This window comes from Pithys albifrons, chromosome 1 (assembly GCF_047495875.1).
Source record: "Pithys albifrons albifrons isolate INPA30051 chromosome 1, PitAlb_v1, whole genome shotgun sequence".
NCBI lineage: Eukaryota > Metazoa > Chordata > Aves > Passeriformes > Thamnophilidae > Pithys > Pithys albifrons.
Window position 1 is genome coordinate 115,004,988 of NC_092458.1, and position 21,976 is coordinate 115,026,963.

The window sequence follows — 21,976 nt, forward strand, 5'->3', positions numbered from 1 at the left end:
AATTATCATCTCTGGTTTTAGGGTGGCACATCCATCTCCTTTTCCTCTGAGACCACGAAGGGTCACATCACCACGACACAACAGTGCCCATGGCACTGCCATGTCCAAGGGGCCCTCCCAAAGTGAAACAACGAGCACTTACATGAACACCCACCATAAACAGCTGCTGGGAGCAGAAACGCTTTAGTGACACACAAAGACTGACATAAAACCCAGGTTTATGTTCCATCTCTTCCTCTCGAGGGTAGTTGTGACATTTTGATCCAGGCTTTTTATTTTGGTACCACACAAAACGTTTCTTTAAATGGAGCCATGGAGGCTGCATGATGCTTTTCCCTGTTGAAAACTATGTATAACTCCCAAGAAAATAAAACCTTCCAAGGCCATTAGACATTGACCTTAAGTCTTAAGAGGCAGGGGGGAAGATCAGCCAATGAAAACATTCTCTGCCAAATGTTTCATGATTGCTGTGATCTAACTCATAAAAGCCTGTCTTCAGTCAGAAATCATGTGGTGGGGATACATCTAAAAGCTGACTGGTGCCTGTGTGTGCCCTGTGCCCTCTGATCCAAGTGTGACAAACTGAGAAGTTTCACTTTTACCTGGAAGTTCAGACACTACCAACAAGTGCTGTTCAAGTTTCCCCTGGAACCAAGAGTCTCAGTTGGTTAAAACTTGGCTGTAATAATGCCAAGGTCATGGGTTCAATTCCCTCTGTGGGCCATTGACTTGAGTTGGACTCGATGATCCTTGTGGGTCCCTTCCAACTCAGAACAGTCTGGGATTCTGTGATTCTATAATATTGCATGAAGTTGCATCAGATTTGCAGCAAACCATATTCTACTACAGAACAGACTGTTTAAGTCAGGGCAGATTCTCAAAATTTCCTCCCACCCAATCATTTTTTCTGATGGGAACACTGTACTGGTACAGCCATTCATTTTACAAGAAAAAGGTAGACATATTTTATTTAAATGCTTGTAGCCAACTTAAAGACCTTGCAAATTTAAAGCAATCCCACTGCAGTTTTCATAACTGCTGTCCTCAATTTTCCTTCTAAGGTAACCAAATGAACTAAGGAGATCCTCCCAACCCAGAGAACTCTCCTCTCTCCACTCAAGGAATTTTCCTGAACAGAGTGCAGCACTGCTGCTCTTCCACACTAAAAGCCAGACAGCCTCCTCTCCAATATTTCACGTTTTTCATCCACTGCTGTAGTCTTGATCATTTTACCCCTCTTTCACTGTGCTTCACCTTCTCTTTGCACATTTCACTAAGGAAGCCAAGAGTTCCTTAGTCCCCCAGTCAACTGTATCAGTCCACAGATACTATATAATCTCTTTTTCCACTCTGTTCCACAGTGGAGAATGCTTTTGACAAGCCATAATTGAACTGTGTCAGATGTTACTGAATAAGGGATAAAATTTTGCCAATACTGAGCTTGCCTTTATACAAGACCTTTCATTTCTTGTTGTGCCAACCCCCCAAAACTCACAGGGAAGTGACTTTTTGTGTGTTTGAAGAGAGAATGGCAGAAAAGCACAAGAGTTGTTGAACTCCAGATTTGTCTGTTGCCTCTGAAGTTCTGGCACTGGTGTGTGCTCTGCAGAAGGCAGTGGGCAGGAGCACCAACACTCTTTGTTACCTTCATTACAGATCATGAAGACAAGGCTGGTGAAGGGACTGGAGCACAGATGCTGTGGGGAGAGGCTGAGGGAGCTGGGGGTGTTTAGCCTGGAGAAGAGAAGGCTCAGAGGTGACCTCAGCACTGTCTGGAACTGCCTGAAGGGAAGTTCTGGCCAGGTGGGGGTTGGTCTCTTCTCCCAGGCACTCAGCAATAGGACAAGGGGGCACGATGGGCTCAAGCTCTGCCAGGGGAAATTGAAGTTGGAATCAGAAGGCAATTCTTTGCAGAGAGAGTGCTCAGGCATTGGAATGGGCTGCCCAGAGAGGGGGTGGATTCCCCATCCCTGGAGGTTTTTAAACTGAGCTTGGCCGTGGCACTGAGTGCCATGATCTGATAAAGGGTCTGGAGTTGGACCAAGGGTTGGACTTGATGATCTCAGAGGTCTTTTCCAACCCAATCCATTCTGATTTCTCTGGGGACTCCACAATCCAACAAAAATGGTCATTTTCTTTTACTTCACCTGCAGGCACCTGCCTTTTCCCTGGGGCTGCAATTTCCTCTAAGACAGAGACTTGTTTACTACCCCTCTTTCCATCAGCATTGCCGAGGAAAGAGGAGGAAGGACATAGTAAGGAATTCAATTACAATTCCCTGGCAAAAAAAGATGTAATAATTACACCATAACATGACCCACTCACAGGCAGGACTCAAGCCCTGCTGGATGAGAAGTTTTCACACCCAAGCCAGAGATAATACCCAGGAAAACAGTTTGCATGTTCATACTCATGGACATGTGCACATCTGTCTGTATATTTATGGAAATAAAATATAAACATCACCAGAACGTGTTCTCTTACACCCCACAGACACAACATCAGGAATTCATGTAACATTTCCTAGCTGGGTGGATAAACCCCTTCTCCGGATTGCCTGCTTTGCTCTTCAGCACTGTAATTATGTAAAAATACCTCTCTGAATGCTGTGCTGGTACTGTGATTATTAATCATTCTGCTTCTGTTTCAGATGTGTGCTCTGGAGACTACCAGACATGCTGCATTATGTCATGAACTGAGTACCAAAGCCAAGCACATCCAAATCTCCGGATTTTTAAGGACATTTTAATGTAATTCAGTCTTTCAATTTCTACTTTTGCAGGCTCAAAAATGTAAAAATATATAGAAAAAATTAAAAGCTGGTGTGTCGATATAGCTGCTGACCTTTGCAACTATGAACAAAATACAGCTTTTAAACAGCAAAACTTTGCAAATATGAAACCTGTTTTGCCAGTGCTTGGGACAGTCAGCATTTAAGATGAGAGGCTCTACATATAAATCAGTTCTTACAGAAAGACACAGATTTCTAGATGTGTTTAGAGAGAATGAAGGATTTCCGTGGCTTCAGACCATTGAAACCACTTATTTTAAAACCAGCCAACCAACCAACCAACCAATGAATAAATAAATAAATGAATGAATAAATAAATGAATAAATAAATGAATAAATGAATGAATAAATAAATAAAACAAACAAACAAAAACAAAAAACCAGTGCAAAATTCCACCCCAATTCTAGAATACAAATCCCTATAAAAGCACCACCTTGAAAATAATACAAAGCTCCACTGACTTCATAAGGAGTTCACAGAGGCCCCTAAGTCCATCTTAGAGACACATTCAGTATTTTAAGCCAAAATAAGTTAAATATCTGATTTAATTTTTATTAGACAGCAGCTGATATGAAACTGCAACACTCTAAATTAATTCAGTTGCCTTGGCCATATCCATATACACATATTGTACCCTAAATCAATATTAATTTATCATCTATACCTTACAAAAACCCACCAGGAGGACTAGATTTTCTTCAATTTAGCCACATACATTGGACCCCACGCTCTCCCTCTCTCTGGAAGGACCAGCAGTTCGTGTTGGTGCAAACCACCAAGAAAAGTGAACTCCTGGGAAACAGCTTTGGCCATTGCACTGATATCCACAGGAACAACGTTGCTGCAGGAGCCCAGGATGAGGTTTATCACATCACTGTTTTCTGCCTTTGAGAGGGTGCAGGTAGAATAGACCAAGGATCCACCAGGACGAAGGGCTTTAATTGCAGACCTGCAAACCACAAAAAAAAAAAGGAAAAAAGGGAAAAAAATCAGCATAAAAGTGACATCCTGCTGTGGAAGAATTTGTAAAGATTTATAAATCTAGAGCATAAATAACTATGACAAAAATAACGTTATGAAAATGTCTTAACTGTATATAATTGACAGTTCAGGTAACTACCTGCAACACAATTTTGTTTTCTTATTTATTATTGTATTCTCAGTTAACTGAAGGCATTTTTTACACAACAGTGACAAGTGTAAAGCAGCATCCATTCAGAGCTGCAGAATGTACACCAAACATTCCCATGCTGTGAAAATGCTGCAGCTGTGCACACAAAATGGGCTACCCCACACCAGAAGTGCCAGCCAGACACCCGCATGCACAAGTATCAGAATGTACAGTTGCACTAATAGGCTTGACTAATTACTGGGCTGTAATTTGAGAAACGTTTCTGTGCATTCTGCAACTTATTTAGCAGGTAAGAGGACCTGGGGGTTTTACTGAGCCACTGCTTCTCACCCTGACTTCCTAAGGATCATACATTGTTTATGGGGGTGTTTAGCCTGGAGAAGAGGAGGCTCAGAGGTGACCTCAGCACTGTCTAGAACTCCCTGAAGGGAAGTTCTGGCCAGGTGGGGGTTGGTCTCTTCTCCCAGGCACTCAGCAATAGGACAAGGGGGCACGATGGGCTCAAGCTCTGCCAGGGCAAATTGAAGTTGGAGAGCAGAAAAAATTTCTTTGCAGAGAGAGTGCTCAGGCATTGGAATGGGCTGCCCAGAGAGGGGGTGGATTCTCCATCCCTGGAGGTTTTTCAACTGAGCTTGGCCGTGGCACTGAGTGCCATGATCTGGTAAAGGGACTGGAGTTGGACCAAGGGTTGGACTTGATGATCTCGGAGGTCTTTTCCAACCCAGTCCATTCTATGATTCTATGTGCCCTTCACATATTAACCTGTTGACAAATTTTGACTAAACAAATTTTGACTAAACAAAGGTAAAATAGTGGCTTAAAGCCTCAAAGCTTCATAACTGGTGGATGGAGGGAACAGAGGTTGTTACTTTACCACTGAAACTGAATTTAAACAATCTGCTTAGTTCCTATTAAAGCAGATCTGCAAAGTCCTTATTCATATACATAAAATATAACCTATGAGAGTATTGAAATGAGATACACAAGTCACATGAAGAAAGTAAGAAGAAAATCCAAAATCTTGCACCACAGAAGAGCATTCTACAAAGCTGATACCACCACACTGCTAAAAGGTGAAGCTATTAAATCCCATTGTTATATACTTTGGAGCCTTGAAGGACATATGGCTCAAAGACTGAATTCCAAGCTAGTATTCAAGCAGATACTGCTGGACTAAAGCAAAAACCACATTAAAATGAATAAGCACAGATTTGTAGATATTGCTGACAATTTTGTGTTTACACAAACCCCACCAAAAAAAAAAAAGAATAAAAAGTCAAAAAAACTCCAACCAGCTGAGGTGAGCAGCCTCCAAGTGCAGAAAGGCTCATTCCAAGCCCACATAAACAAACCCAATGCCACTGAAACAGCATTTCCATCAGGGACAAGCTGGGAACTTCCTAAGGGGGATTTCTGAACAAAAACAGTTGAGAAATGAATGAAGAAAATACAAGAGGGAAAAGATAAGCCCTTTTAACACAACTGGGATTTTTCAGGGAAAGAATCAATAAAGAAAAGCTTCATCACAAGCAAGATCAAAGACTATCGGAGATCAAAGCTACTATGAAAGTGTTGTCCAAAATGGGATGGGAACACCAGGACAAATGACTTTCACACAGGTGGAGACTCCCATGTGTTTCAGCAAAATCTGCTTCCCTTGGCAGTACACATATTGATTTCTTTTATGAGCCTTGGTTATGTTAATCAGCAAGCCAAGGGTGTATTTTACTCAAGTCTATGCCTTTCCAATTTCAGTTGGGGTAAAAGAACAGAGCTCCATGGAAAATAAGTGTTTAATGCCTCTGCTGTACCAGTAAAAAAGATGGAGAGTGAGCAGATGGTTGGCACATTGAGCCTGAGTGAGTGAGCTGCTCAAGTTCAGCCTGTTCGAGGCAAAAACCAGATTCCAGTGCACTTAGGTAGTCCAAATATTTTCCATTTAACTGGGCCTAGCGGGCTCATTCCAGGATGCTTTGAAAATGAGTTAAACCTATCACAAAACTGCAGGCTCATCTCACACCTCTGAACAGCTTTTGGAAGCCTGCAAAAATGTTTGGGGAGTGTTTCTGTCATGGGTTGGTGTGGCACATTTACACTGCCACCTTGGCACAGCAGAAGAGAGCAGGTGTGATCCTCAGGGCCATCCTGGGACATATAAAAGCATTTTCCCCCCCAATGGAACAGATCTTTCTTTCATAGTAGAACTTAAAGAGAACAGGATGCTCATACAGTTGTTCTGATCTCCAGATTATTATCAGAACCCACTTACATGGCTCATTTTTGACAGAATTTCCCCCTCCAGCTGCACCTTTTCCCTGTATGCAGGAATGCCAAGCCATGGCTAGAAAATGTTTGGACATGACAACTGAGGTGTATTTTTAGCACACCTGATAATTTTACTCACAAAGCAGATAATGGCAACTGCTTTCCTGCCTATAAGGGTAGTACATAATGAGAAAATATTTTACCATGTCAAAGATACATTAAAAAAAAAAGTAGCTGTAGCTACAGGTTACAGGGTTAAAAGCCTGGGCTCTTTGTAAGTGTTTTTTTTCTTGCCATACAGAAAGTAACAGCCACTCCAGACAACATTTTCAAAGGCATCAGGTTCCTCCAGCAGAGGAAAGAGCAGCACAGAGCCGTGAATGAAAGTTGAAACTCTCACATCACAACCCACCTGAGCCTCCTCAGCACATGAATCTTCCCTGGCCCACGACCCAAAAGGTCAGGCTGCTCACTGCAGGTACCTTTATTTTGACCCTAAATCCTGAATTAAAGTACCTTCCCTCTGCAAGGTTAATCAGTGTCTCTCTCCATCTTTCAGGTGCAGCAACAGTCCTTTGGAACTTCTAAAAAAATGGCTTCAAATCTAGAATGATTAAAAAAGATGCAAAAAACCCTGAAGTATTATTTTTCAGCCTCTTCTTATTATAATACTTTTCCTAAAAATAAAACACATTGCTTAAATGTTGTTAATCTGCAGTTATTTTTCTTTTAGTGGTACAGATGACATTCAGTTTAAATATAGATCTAGTTATACTTATATATATTAAGTATTCATTAGTTATACTTAATGTCATAATTTTATTTCAGGTACATATATTTACTGTAATGAATTTTACGAATTTACAGGCAATAATAGTGCAAGGTTTCAACCTTCACATGGAGAAAAAAAGAACACACATTAAAAGCACTGGGAACTTTTTCTGGAGCCTCATGAGTTGCTCACCTTTCCCTACAACCGTTTTTCCTTTAATCAGCTCTTTTCTGAGGTGCTGAAAACAACTTCGGTACATAGCAGAGGTTTCCCAAGAATAAAAGGCCAAACAAATAAACAAATAAACCCCCCAAAGCATCAGCAATACTTGTATTTTTACAGGGTGTGTCTACTTGTGGCATATACTGTACTCTGGAGGTCAGAGGCACAAAAGATACATTAATTTATCCTAACCCCCTGTATTACAGGAGAAAAGGATATGAATTTTAAACAAACATATTATTTAAAGCTTTTTGTTTTAGTTTATTTCTAAGGATTTACTAAATTAGGGAAAACAGAGCAGTATTATTGTTTAATATCTCAGGGGAAAAAAAGACCATGCTGGAGCCACATGACAATCCTAAACTCCAAAAACACACTTACAAGCCACCAAAATGTAGCTAGCCAGAACCTAAAAAGAGGATTTTTCCCACTTACAGAAAATTAGACATTTTTTTCATTCTAAAGGTCTTGGTGTCTCAAATATCCTTTTAAAAATGGGCAGAAAAAATATATATTTCATACTGTAGGTGGCACCTGCATGTCCAGCCTCCTCCTGTGCTTGGGTTTATGCTGAATGCCATTGGAAGGGTCTGTATTAATTATGTTAATCCCTCGACCATTTTCAATATGAAAGCAAAAAGATTACATATTTTAGGGCAATTTTAAAACAATACAACACTTCAACAGTGCCATCTTTTGGCAACTGAGATGCATTTCTGCTCAATATGCAAGTTAATGTCTCATCAGAATAAAAAATGCCAACCCTTTTGGGAGCTGTTTGAGAGCCAATGCATCTCAAGGACACACTCCTGTGTCTTTATATCTTCAAAACAAGTGAAAATGATACAGAAATCCCTCCTGTGTCAAAATAGTAATTTTTTAAAATGTTTTGTGGTGGGCAGTGAAAGAGGTGAGTGGAGACAGAGACACAAGTGCTCTCTCCACACCCTGAGCATGGACTTGCTCTGCTCCCCTCTGAGCTTTGCTACTGTGGAGAGATTTGCAGTTCAGAAAAATGTAGTGGGTACAGGACAATCATGAAAGTGAACTGCCTTTCCTCCTGAATTCAATTAAACCCTAAACCAAACAACTCAAACCCACAAATGTGGCCCACTGTGACAAACCTGCCATAGAATCACTGAATCGATTGGGTTGGAAAAGACCTCAGACATCATCAAGTCCAACCCTTGGTCCAACTCCAGTCCCTTTACCAGATCATGGCACTCAGTGCCACGGCCAAGCTCAGCTGAAAAACCTCCAGGGATGGGGAATCCACCCCCTCTCTGGGCAGCCCATTCCAATGCCTGAGCACTCTCTCTGCAAAGTTTTTTCTGCTCTCCAACTTCAATTTCCCCTGGCAGAGCTTGAGCCCATCGTGCCCCCTTGTCCTATTGCTGAGTGCCTGGGAGAAGAGACCAACCCCCACCTGGCCAGAACTTCCCTTCAGGCAGTTCCAGACAGTGCTGAGGTCACCTCTGAGCCTCCTCTTCTCCAGGCTAAACACCCCCAGCTCCCTCAGCCTCTCCCCACAGCACTTGTGCTCCAGTCCCTTCTCCAGCCTCGTTGCTCTTCTCTGGCCCTGCTCCAGCCCCTCAATCTCTTTCCTAAACTGGGGGGCCCAGAACTGAACACCACACTCAAGGTGTGGCCTCACCAATGCCATTTTAGTCATCCCAGAACGTTATACACTCTCAGAGGTCCAACCCTCTTCCCAAATTACACTAAATATTTACATAAAAACATATATAACCCAAGCAGAACCTTCTCTGCTACAGAAGAGAGAATGAAAGACTTTTGAAGCCCACTCCAGGCCCTGTCACACAACTTTAGGGTTAGAGGTTTTCCTTCCAGCCTCTGAAACACACATAGAAATGATTGAAGGTGGAATTAAAGCCGAATTTGCGTCTACATTTAAATATGTGACCCCCCAAAAGAACTGCTGGGTAGATTATCTATTTATTCACACAGTTATTTATACATTCATTTAACTTTGTTTTGCAACATTTGATAACCAACTTGATCCATAAGTTACTCTCAGGATGTTGCCAAAGGCTTAAGGAACCTTAAAATTAGAAACCATTTCGTTTAATATCTGTGATGGGAGACAACATGAAGCCACAACCATGGCCAGAGCACTCACTCTTGGTGAAGAAATTCAAACTCACTTCTGTGAAGAAATTCGAACCTCCAACAACACAACCAGAACTGTTTTGGGAAGTGTCACAGCACAAACCTGCCCCATTCAAGCACACAAATTCAGATCAAACCCCCAAATCTCCTTGTCCAGTTGTCAGTCTGTTTTTACCACAGAATGAACGCAGTTGGCACAGCAAGATATCCTGGACATGCCCAGTCTGGAAAAAACTATTCAGCTTTTCTAAGAGAGAAAGTGGTTAAAGAATTCTATCATCCACACAACCCACAGAAGATCTGTTGATCCAACAGATGGAATTCTAAAAAATTCCCAGTGGAGCTGAGGGACTAGATGGTTTTGCACAATAAGAGGGTTAACTGGGCAGCTACAGAGGAGCAAAGGGGGAAAATTCCAGGGAAAGAGCTGAAGAAGAGTGTGGTGAAGAAATTCTTGGCATAATTTACTCCATAAGGCAGAAATGGTGCAGTGATACTGTGTGATAAATATATGATGGTGTATTTATGAACAGTTTTTGCCTTCACTCTACAAAAACATCCCCCCCATCAACTAAGGACACACAATTCCTGTCCTAGATACATGTGGAAAACTCTGCATTTCAGTGAAAACAGAGAGATGGCACTGAGTGTGGGAAGAGGAATATTAGGATTTTTCCAGTAAGTATTTATTACACTATGTGAAAAAGACTCTTTCTCCACAGATAAATCTCTGACTGTACATATTCTACGAAACCACATCACAGAAACTATTTTGGTGAAACACAGAACACAAATAGAACAAGCCTTAAGTTACAAGCTGCTGGTATGTGAACATCAGTGATGTGGGTTCATAGACACACCCCTAAAATTTCGGCCATTATGCCATTAGAAACTTTAATTCCTGCCTGAAAACATTGGGAAATTTGCTTTTGGGAACCACGGTATTTTGTGCTAGCATTTAGCATCAGGAAATGAATATTCCTTCCTGACTGTGCAATTTGTTTTCTGCATGAACACTCCAAATAACAACAAGATTTGCAGTTCTGGGGTTTTAGCACTCAGCAGGGATGCTTTGGTTTGGTACTAACAATCATTACAATCTGAGTTTCCTTCAAATCAGTGGTGCCCTTGTTGCTTATAAAATCAGCTGGTCAGCATTTCTGGCACTTATTTACATTTCAGATTTTATACAGACTGGAGCAGGAAGATTCTTGCATCCAATTCAACACTTTTTCCACATCTTCCTTCTCTGAAGGATCTGTGCACTTAATTAAGAACAGGGTATTTCAAACCCTGCTTTTCCTCCCTTCACTTTCTCTGATGTCCCCAGTTTGCCACCACAAGATCCAGAAAAAAACAGATTACAAGTGAAGCATTTCTTGAATTCAGAAGAAGGGAGTCTCAAATTTTAGGCTGAGAGTTGCTTAATAGAAATAAAAATAGAACTCCATTTTGATTTAATGCTTTTAATCTGCAATTTAACACTACTGCTAAACTGAAATAATGCTTCCTTATACTTCAAATCACACAATATTTCACAGAATGGCCAGGGTTGGAAGGGATATTAAAGATGTCATTAAAGAAACACCTGGAAGCACAAAGCACCAGGTAACCTGAATGGAAAAAACAGACACAGCCTGGATTAATCCAAGCTCAGCCCTCCCAAACATTACTGGAATTATCTGAGATGGGATTCAAACTCATTTTGTTAATTTATAATTATGTATCCCAGCCATAAAACAGAAGCCGATATAGGGTAGAATTTCACAATTGTAGTTTTGCTATACTTTTAATGTTCTTGTCATATTTAGCCCTTCTTTTTTTTTTTTTTTTCAATTTTCTAAGGCCAATTTCATTGTAATGAATATGATGATTTGAGGTCAAGATGGTTGGAACAGACAATGGAATCCTTCATCCTGTGGGATCTGAGACATCTTTAGGGTTGGGAATTCATTCCAAAAGAACGGTAACAACACAGTGGACAACTCTACATCAAATATTTTATCCAATAACCCTCAAAATATCCAACTCTTGAAATTAACCATTTATTTCATATGCTCCAAAATATTTTAAAAGACAAAAAAAAAAATCCAGGACACACAGCAATAGGTTGGTCAATTTACAGAACTACTCAGACCCATGTTGAGCAAAAAGAGGGAAATTACCATCCTTTTACTACAATTTACATATCAAAAGTATTTTGTCCTTAGGAATCTAATTCTTATTACTGTTGCTGGAGTAAAATGTATTTTCTACAGAAAGCTTTCCCTTGATTTAGGAATAATTCAATTAAATCTGATTTGGGCTGACAGGAATATATCTAAAAAAAAATAACAACAAACAAGGTTCCTGCTGTCATGAGTTCTCCAGGATTACAATCTGGAATGATTTATGCAAATCCCCCAAATTTCTCTGCATGATAAATGCTTTCTTTTGGTACAGGTTCCCAAATTGGATTTCAAATGTCAGATATTGAAAAGGGAAACCAGAAACAGGTCAGTGCTTTAAATGTGATTGATTTCTTCAAGGGAAATGGGTGACATGATGCATTACTGCAATAAGATACTCATATTTCTGTTATAAATCACAGGCTTTTTTCAACTGCAAGTCATGCAAAGCTTTCCTGAACTGCTGCAATGGGAACTTCCCATAAAAACTTTCTTCTTTTTTTCTGTAATATGTTATTTTTCTCCTCAATTTGCTTTGACAGATGGACTTCAGCCATGGCTGTTACTTTGCAAATAACATTCAAGTTTAGAAGGTTCTATTGAGAACGGATTTTTTTTTCCCAATGGGAAAAATTCTGGAGTTCTAAATGTTCCCCAAATGCCAACCTATGGCTGGTACCATTAAAATGTGTAATAAAGGACAGCCTTGACTTCAATTATTGGCTGGATGTGTTAAAAATAAACAAACAATCCTCTCTCCCCCCACACACACCTCACATTGTTTTAATTTTTGACCTCACTGCTGATCTCACCCCTCCCACATTTCCATACTCACATAACCCACAAGGACTTGTTAGCCCAAAAAAGCAGCTTCTTCACATCATTTGCACAGTGAATCTTGGTTTTGTTTATTAAACAATGAAAAATCTTCCCCCCACCATGTAATTTTTCTTTCATATCTTATATATTTATATTTTATATATTTGCATTTTATATCTATACTATATATATTTATATTTATATTTTATAGATATATTTTTATATTTATGTTTTATAATTTTTATATTTGTATTTTATATATTTATATTTACAGTTTATATTTGTAGTTTATGTTTTATATAGTTTATATTTTATATTTAGATTTATTTATATCTTACATTTTAATATTTAAATTTTATATTTTTATATTTATATTTACATTCTATATTTGTGGTATATATTTTTATATAGTTTATATTTTATATTTATATTTTATATTTATATTTATAGTTTATATATTTATATTTACATTTTATATTTATAGTTTATATTTATATTTTATATATTTATATTTACAATTTGCATTTATAGTTTATATTTTTATATTTATGGTTTATACTTTATATTTATATTCTATATATTTATATTTTTATATTTATAGTTTATACGTTTTATATTCATAGTTTATAGTTTATATTTTTATACTTATATTATATACTTCATATTTATATTTTAAATCTTTCATATTTTATATTTTTATATGCATATTTTATATATTCGTATTTTAAATTTTTATATCTCTATTTTATATTTTTATATTTCTATTTTTATATATTTATATTTTATCTTTTTATACATATATCTTATATTTTTATAATTATAGTTTATATTTCTATACTTATATTTTAAATTTTTATATTTTATATTTTTATATCTGTATTTTATATTTTTATATGCATATTTTATATCTATATATGTATAGTTTATATATTTATATTTACATTTTATATTTATAGTTTATATTTATATTTTATACATTTATATTTACATTTTGCATTTATAGTTTATATTTTTATATTTATGGTTTATCTTTTATATTTATATTTTATATATTTATATTTTTATATTTATAGTTTATATTTTTATATTCATAGTTTATAGTTTATATTTTTATACTTATATTCTATACTTCATATTTATATTTTAAATTTTTCATATTTTATATTTTTATATGCATATTTTATATATTCATATTTTAAATTTTTATATCTCTATTTTATATTTTTATATTTCTATTTTTATATATTTATATTTTATCTTTTTATACATATATCTTATATTTTTATAATTATAGTTTATATTTCTATACTTATATTTTAAATTTTTATATTTTATATTTTTATATCTGTATTTTATATTTTTATATGCATATTTTATATCTATATATGTATAGTTTATATATTTATATTTACATTTTATATTTATAGTTTATATTTATATTTTATACATTTATATTTACATTTTGCATTTATAGTTTATATTTTTATATTTATGGTTTATCTTTTATATTTATATTTTATATATTTATATTTTTATATTTATAGTTTATATTTTTATATTCATAGTTTATAGTTTATATTTTTATACTTATATTCTATACTTCATATTTATATTTTAAATTTTTCATATTTTATATTTTTATATGCATATTTTATATATTCATATTTTAAATTTTTATATCTCTATTTTATATTTTTATATTTCTATTTTTATATATTTATATTTTATCTTTTTATACATATATCTTATATTTTTATAATTATAGTTTATATTTCTATACTTATATTTTAAATTTTTATATTTTTATATGTACATTTTTTATATTTATATTTTAATTTTTCTATTTCTATTGTAGAATTTACATTTCATTCCTTACAAAAAGCTGCTTTAACAGCTTTCCTTGGCCCTTCTCACCTCAGGAGCTGGAACTGTAGCCATGATAACTCCTTCCTTCTCATCAGCCTCAGTGTAGCTTGATGGGTATCAGAAGAAAACAACCAACTTCTGTCATTTGAGCAAGGAGCATCAACCAGCACCTAAACAATGAATAAAAGCAAATAAAACTCACTTTCTGTGCCAAAAATCTATCCAACTTACTTCTGCAAATACTTACAAACACCCTTTTTATTTCCATTTTCCAAGGTGAAATGATCCAATTATTATTTGGAGATGTTATTAATTGAGTTCTCAGGGGGGGAGATGAGAAATTAGTGCTCCAAAAGGAAGCTCTAAGTGGCTCTCACTTGTTCCCCTCCTCTTTCTAATTACACATCAGCAAATAATACAAAGTCTGCAGAATTCACTGCCAAGAGTGAAAGGAAAACATCACCTGACCCAGGAATAAATGCACAACAGGCTTCAGAAATGTTTCCTCAGGCTCTACAAATCCTGTACATGACTCTGTTCCCCTTGATAGGTCAGGTATTTTTGTGGGGACCAAGGGGAAAAAAAAGAAAATATAAAGAGAGCAACATAGGAAGAAAAAGAATGATAATAATAATAATACTAATAATAATAATACTAATAATAATAATAATAATAATAATAATAATGTTACCTTGTCATATAATTCAGGCTTAAGATCTCCAATCTCTCTACCGTCCAGTTTAGAGACCATTATCAAGTTAAGCAAAGGTTCTGGGATGAAGGATTCCATTGTCTGTTCCAACCATCTTGACCTCAAACCATCATATTCATTACAGTGAAATTGGCCTTAGAAAATTAAAAATAAAAAAAAAAAGAGAAATAAACACCCGAAGATGTCTTTATATTTTTTCTTGTTTTGTTTAAAAAAAAAAGAGTTAGGTTGATTTCAGAAGTTCCCCTGCTGTTGTGACTAGCATAGAGCTAACACCTTCTGTGCCTGTTACTGCACTTTTTAGAATGTTACTAATTTTTATAACTCTAAGTGAATTTCAACATTTTTCTGCAGAGCAAGCCACAAATATTTCCTGATGATACTCCTGTAGCAACACATTTCACAGTGAAACAACCACCACTGAGTGCCTTTCTGGGCTCTTGAGCCACTGTCTAAATGAAGTCTACACTCCTCATTATTTAATTTCCTTTAAAATTAATAAAGCATCAATTTTGTGTATCCTAAACCAAGCAGTTCAAACCTTGATTTATTTGAAAATTAAATTAGAAGTGTTTTAACAGCAGCCTTTTAAAAGGTTACACTTACTTTTAGCAATGTAGCCAGAGTAGTTACCCCTTTTAAAAGAAAGTCATTTGTACCCAGAACAGAAACACAGAATGATATTTTTCCTTTTATTCCTGATTTCTAATTGTATAAAACTGCTGGTTTCGTGTCTCCCCAAGTTTGCCATACACAATCCAATCCATCTTAGCATTCACTGAGTTATATTAAGAATTAAATTCCTTCTATCTTAACATTTTCACCAACAATTTGGTCTCTTCAGAAGCAGCCAGTGGATAAAGATGGGTTGGGGTTTTCTTTTTTAAACCTTTTGAAAGGACAATTCCTCATTGTAACCTTTCTCCCTCTGCCTGCATCTTGCCCATTTAATTTGCTATGCTCTGGTTTACACCAGTACCCTTAAATTTACTTACAATATTTGCACAGCACTGGCCAAAGAGATAGCAGAGGAAAATTAAAAAAGAACTTTATTCTAAGATTGCAGATTATTTACATCCCTCTGGCAACAAATCTATGTGACTTTAAGTAACTTCTGGAGAAGTAATAAGGGAACAAGTGGAGAAAAAACAGAGCTTTTTGCCTATTTAATAACTACTGCATTTTTCATTCTCTTTTAGGTAAACTGACTTCATAAAAATCTTACTAGAGTGGAACTACTTGGAATACAAATAGAATCCCAGACTATTCTGAGTTGGAAGGGACCCACAATGATCATCAAGTTAAACTCTTAAGTCAATGGCCCACACAGGGGATTGAACCCATGACCTTGGCATTATTACAGCCAAGTTTTAATCAACTGAGCTCATCTCTTTGGGGTTTTTTGCCTTTAACATGAATCACGTTGTGGTAGTTTTGGCTTTAGGCCTCAGCCAGGCTTCAATTCCGCAGGCCCAAAGGATGTGACAGAGATCAGAAGGGACAAACATAACCTGTTTTAAGCAACCAGAGATATTTCATATCATCTGACATCAAGTGTCAAGAAGTATAAAAAGAGAGGGAGGAGGAGCTTCTGTCTCTTTTGGTCTTTGCCTCAGCCCCAGAGGCCGCCCTGCCCTGCCCTGCCCTGCCCTGCCGAGATCAGGCCTTGCCCCATCCCCGCTCTGTTATCCAGGGAGGGAACATTTGCTTGTTCATTTTCTCCTCTCTTGCTGAAGAGTTTTGTCTGGAAGAGTTTTTGGGAGGTTTCGTGGGGTTTGGGTGGTTGCAATCTCTATTATTGGGTTGGGTGACTCCATAGCTATTTGCTGTTAGTTTGGTTTTTTTCCTCACATTTGTATATCTATGTATTATATCATATTCTGTTTATAATTGTCTATCTTTTGTATAAGAAGCTGCTACTTCAGGTTTTGGGGTTTGGGCACAGAGTGGCTGGAGAGCAGCCAGGCAGAAAGGGACCTGGGGGGACTGAGGGACAGGAAGCTCAACAGGAGCCAACAGTGTGCCCAGGTGGCCAAGAAGGCCAAGGGGATCCTGGCCTGGATCCAAACTAGCGTGGCCAGCAGGCCCAGGGCAGTGACCCTTCCCCTGGACTCTGCCTTGGGGAGGCCACACCTTGAGTGTTGTGTTCAGTTCTGGGACCCTCAGTTGAGGAAAGAGATTGAGGGGCTGGAGCGGGGCCAGAGAAGAGCAACGAGGCTGGAGAAGGGACTGGAGCACAAGTGCTGTGGGGAGAGGCTGAGGGAGCTGGGGGTGTTTAGCCTGGAGAAGAGGAGGCTCAGAGGTGACCTCAGCACTGTCTGGAACTGCCTGAAGGGAAGTTCTGGCCAGGTGGGGGTTGGTCTCTTCTCCCAGACACTCAGCAATAGGACAAGGGGGCACGATGGGCTCAAGCTCTGCCAGGGGAAATTGAAGTTGGAGATGAGAAAAAACTTCTTTGCAGAGAGAGTGCTGAGGCATTGGAATGGGCTGTCCATAGAGGGGGTGGATTCCCCATCCCTGGAGGTTTTTCAGCTGAGCTTGGCCGTGGCACTGAGTGCCATGATCTGGTAAAGGGACTGGAGTTGGACCAAGGGTTGGACTTGATGATCTTGGAGGTCTTTTCCAACCCAATCCATTCTACGATTCTCTTGCGGGTTTTGGTTTTTTTCCTTTCTCTTCTTTTCCCTTGGCTGGGAGGTGCATTCTCTCTCTCTGTGTTCGACAGTCGGCATTTTGCCAGCTCAGTCTCACATAGATGGCCAGAAAACAGGCCCAGCTGGGATGGCAGTGCCAGGGAACAGCCCCTTGGTACCTCACCTGGGCAGGCACACTGCAGGATGGCCACTGCTTTGCCTCCTGGGGCAGCACAGAGATCCAGGACAGCTTCCCCATCTCCCACTTCCAAGGCCAGCACTGGCAGCAGCGATGCTGCATTCAGCAGGTAATAGTCCTTGAGCCTGCCAGCCTGGTGCTTCTGGGCAGGGAATCTGCCAGGGCTTCTCCTCAGGTAGCACTTCAGACCTGCTGGAAGGTAGGGCAGAGCCCCTGGGAAGGCAGGGTGATAGCCTTGCTCACTCAGGCTCCTCTCCAGGTCAGGGCTCTGGCTGAACCTGTTCAGCAGCAGGGCATGCTGCCAGCACAGCGGGGATGTCAGCACATCTCTTGGGGGGGAAAAGTTATTTATTAACTTGACATATAACAGACTATTCTGAGTTGGAAGGGACCCACAAGGATAATCAAGTCCAGCTCTTAATCAATGGCCCACTCAGGGGATTGAACCCATGACCACCTTGGCATTATTACAACCAAGTTTTAACCAATTGAGCTCATCTCAGGGTTTACTCTAAAATGAGATTTCCAAGGAAGACACTACTTCCAGTCTCACCACTGGACAATTCTTGTGTAATCAGAAATTTTAAAGTGAGCTTGGCCGTGGCACTGAGTGCCATGATCTGGTAAAGGGACTGGAGTTGGACCAAGGGTTGGACTTGATGATCTCGGAGGTCTTTTCCAACCCAATCCATTCTATGATTCTATGATTCCAACTATAAAGCACTTCCCCAGATATTAGAGGATTCCCAGGGAATTGTGACACCCAGGGACAAAGAACAACTGTGATATTAGTTGCAAATATCACAGCAAAAAGAATCACATCAGCTTTGCAATGGCCATTCCAGCCAACAGCATAAAATGCAGTTTTTTCAGGTGTTCTCTTCTACACTTTATGGTCTGCAAACACTGGGGCAAAAAAACTGAAAACAACAGATATTTCTTGAAGACAACCAGAAAGAAGTGCTTATGTGGTAGAGACATGCTTGTTTGTACTTCAGTTCACTTTTTTAGGCCTTTTTTACATCTATTTGCCCCCTTTTCCATTTGAATTTCTCTCAGTAATCAGTCACTTAGTCTCAAAAAATATTCCTTAGGAGGATCTACTAAACCAGAAAAAGCATTGATCCAAACTAAGAGTTTTTAAGTTGATTCAATTAAACTAATGCTATATATCTTATGCTTTTTTATATATATTAAAATAAAACCAACACTGGAGACATTTATTTTAAAGCACTTTTTAATTCAAAGGGGCTAAACCGAAGAGGGAAAATGATTTCTAAGGTTCTGATCATGCTTTTTCATTTCATGTGGCACTGACTATGAGAACACTTCAGCTCAAATTAACTGCTTTTCTACAATTTTCTGTGGATTTGTAGAAAAACTAAGTGGGGAACTTCTCCAGAATGGCTCTTTCCTGGCTCTCCATTGAGCAACAATGACCACTAAAAGGAAGGGAAGGTGTTTTCTCTCAACACCAGCCAGTTCTTTGGTGGCTGTGTGATCAAAACCCAAATTAAGTGACAGCCTTCATCACATGTGCCATTAATAACAATTCCTGACCTCTCCCCTCCCTTCCCCACCTCCCCAAACCAACAAACCTGACACTGCTCCATGCACTGCCCAGTTCTGCCGTGTACTGCTTCTCAAAGTGATCCAGAACAACTCCACAGATCTGCTTTTGAAGTCTCCCTTTGGTTTTATTTTCCAGCTTTGGGGAAAGAAAGAAAAAAAAAAAAGAAGAGCGGTGAAAACAAACAAATTAAACCCTCCCTGGTTCTGATTAGAATTAATTAAAAACAAACAAACAAACAAACAACAAAAACCCACACCATTTGATCACCTTAAGTCAGCTTGGTAAGGATGCTCAAATGTAAAGATCACATCAGACCAAGGAGTAACAGGAATTTCAGTGAACAAGATAAACCAGAGCACATCCTTCTCCCCTCCCTGTGAACAGATCTTTCAAAGCCTCTGGATTATATCCCTCCATATCCCCTGTGCTGATAATCCAGAGCTTCCTGGGACTCTGATGTACCAGCAGCAAAATAAGCAAGGCATGATGATGATGATGATGTGCTGTGATCACCCCTGCCAAAGTGTATCCCTATGATTAACCAAAATAATTAATTTGAATCGTGGTAGGAGACAACTGGATTGAAGCAGCAAAGCGTTGCAAAGCTATTCCAGGAGTAACCAGAACTTTTTGGGATTTAACCTACGAAAATTCAGTATTTAAGGAGTTGGGGAAGACCTTTCGCTTTCTACGCAAACTTGCGCTGTTCTTAAGGAAACCCCCAAAGGTAAACAGCCAAATATCGCTGGATTTCCCTGCCCAAGGGCATGCAGCAGCCTCCTGCGGTGCCCTCGGAACACGAGTCGGGAGGGGAATCCCAAGGAATTGCCGGTGCGCTCGGAACAAGTGTCAGGAGAATCCCAAGGAAGTGCCGGTGCCCTGGGAACACGTGTCGGAAGGAGAATCCCAAGGAATTGCCGGTGCGCTCGGAACACGTGTCGGAAGGAGAATCCCAAGGAATTGCCGGTGCGCTCGGAACACGAGTCGGGAGGGGAATCCCAAGGAATCGCCGGTGCGCTCGGAACACGTGTCGGAAGGAGAATCCCAAGGAACTCCCTCCCGGTGCCTCCCGCTCCATCGGGCACCGAGCCCATCCCGCGGGGTAGTGCCCGCCAGCAGGGCTCGGCACCGGCAGCCTTCCTTTGGCATCGGCAGCTTTCCTTTGGCACCGGCAGCTTTCCTTTGGCACAAGGCAAAGGAAATGCCCGAGCCAGGAGCGAGTAGGGACCGCCAGTGGCGCTGCCGCCGGGACGCGCAGGAAGGGGCCGAGCGCCGCTCCCGCCGCGCTTCCGCCGGCACAGCCCCGGCTCTCCCAGGTCACCCTGCCCTCTCCCGGCCCTCCCGGGTTATTCCTCCCCTGTCCCGGGTCACCCCTCACCTGCCCCGGGGGCCGCCCTGCCGCGGCCGCAGCGCGGAGGGGCAGGAGCGGCGCCCGCAGCCGCATCGTCCCCCGGCGGGGCCGCCGCGCCCTCCCGCGGCACAGCCGGGAACTGCAGGGGCGGGACCGGGGCTGCGATCGGGTGGGAAGGGACCGTAAATAAAGAGCATCCAGGACCGGCCCACCTCCCACTGCACGAGGATGCTCAAGGTCCCATCGAGCCTGGCCTTGAACAGCGACAGGGCCGGGGCATCCACAGCCGCCCTGGGCAACCTGTGCCACTGCCCGCCACCCGCTCAGCAAGGAACGTCTTCCTAATGTTTAGCCTAAAATTCCCCTTTAATTTGTGCACATTACTCCTTTTCCTATCACTATAGTTTCTAACTTCTGTGTTTGTTGGGGGTTTGTTTTTTTTTTTTGTTTTTGTTTTTTTTTTTTTTGTTTTGGTTTTGTTTTGTTTTGTTTTGTTTTTTGGTTTGGGTTTTTCTGGGTTTTTTTGGTTTGTGTTTTTTGGTTTTGTGAGGGTTTTGTGGTTTTGGGTTTTTTTCGTGATGGTGGGTTTGGATTTGGGGTTTGTTGTTTTTTTTTCTCTTCGTTTTGGGTTTTATTTAGTTTTGGCCTCTGTGGTTTTCATGTTTTTACTGTACTTCCCACCGTGACTCCTCTGCTCTCCAGGAGATAAACCAGAATTAGGCAGCCACTGGACTCTCACTTATTCAACTTATAAAACTGATCCTCCTCTCAGCGTCTGCCTCCCAGAAGTTGCTGTCATCCATTCCATTCCATCCCATTCCATCCCCATCCCCATCCCTGGCTTCTGCCAGTGCCTTGGCACCAGACCTGGTTTCCTGGCTGGCCCAGGTTTTGCAAATACTCTTCAGCAACTTCCTCCGAACCACACCAGAGATCAGCTCCAGCTTAACCCGCTGCCACTTTCATGGAAAACTGATAGAGACTTGAGAGCTGCTCAGCATCTTACACACATTTTCAGATAAGCCATTCTCTGGAAGCAGGAACCAGAACCACTGCCCCCCTCTTCAGCTGGCACTGGTTCAGCAGCACTGCCCTCTGAGGTTGCCAACATGCTTGGACCATGTCTGTCTGATCCCATCACGTGAACAGAATCACAGAGACTTCAAACTCCTCCTGCAAGGACGGGCATCTTCCTCTCTTGGCTAAGAGGAGACTCAGAGGTGACCTCAGCACTGTCTGGAACTCCCTGAAGGGAAGTTCTGACCAGGTGGGGTTGGTCTCTTCTCCCAGGCACTCAGCAATAGGACAAGGGGGCACGAAGGGCTCAAGCTCTGCCAGGGGA

General features: G+C 40.0%; 1 protein-coding gene across 2 annotated transcripts; it reads right to left on the reverse strand.

Annotated features, from left to right (window-relative positions):
* Positions 1–2,043: 2,043 nt before the first annotated feature.
* NSUN3 (NOP2/Sun RNA methyltransferase 3) lies at positions 2,044–20,754 on the reverse strand. 2 transcript variants are annotated; one of them, XM_071573098.1, is made up of 6 exons: positions 20,662–20,754; positions 19,309–19,418; positions 17,696–18,039; positions 14,858–15,012; positions 14,215–14,336; positions 2,044–3,741 (listed from the first exon to the last, which is right to left on the reverse strand). In XM_071573098.1, the coding sequence occupies exons 1-6, from the start codon at positions 20,725–20,727 to the stop codon at positions 3,480–3,482; spliced, it is 1,059 nt and encodes a 352-aa protein (XP_071429199.1). In that variant the 5' UTR covers positions 20,728–20,754; the 3' UTR covers positions 2,044–3,479. The 2 variants fall into 2 exon arrangements, with proteins under 2 accessions (XP_071429199.1, XP_071429190.1); XM_071573089.1 differs by lacking the exons at positions 17,696–18,039; positions 20,662–20,754 and adding exons at positions 19,962–20,419; positions 20,460–20,549.
* Between the last annotated feature and the right edge of the window lie 1,222 nt (positions 20,755–21,976).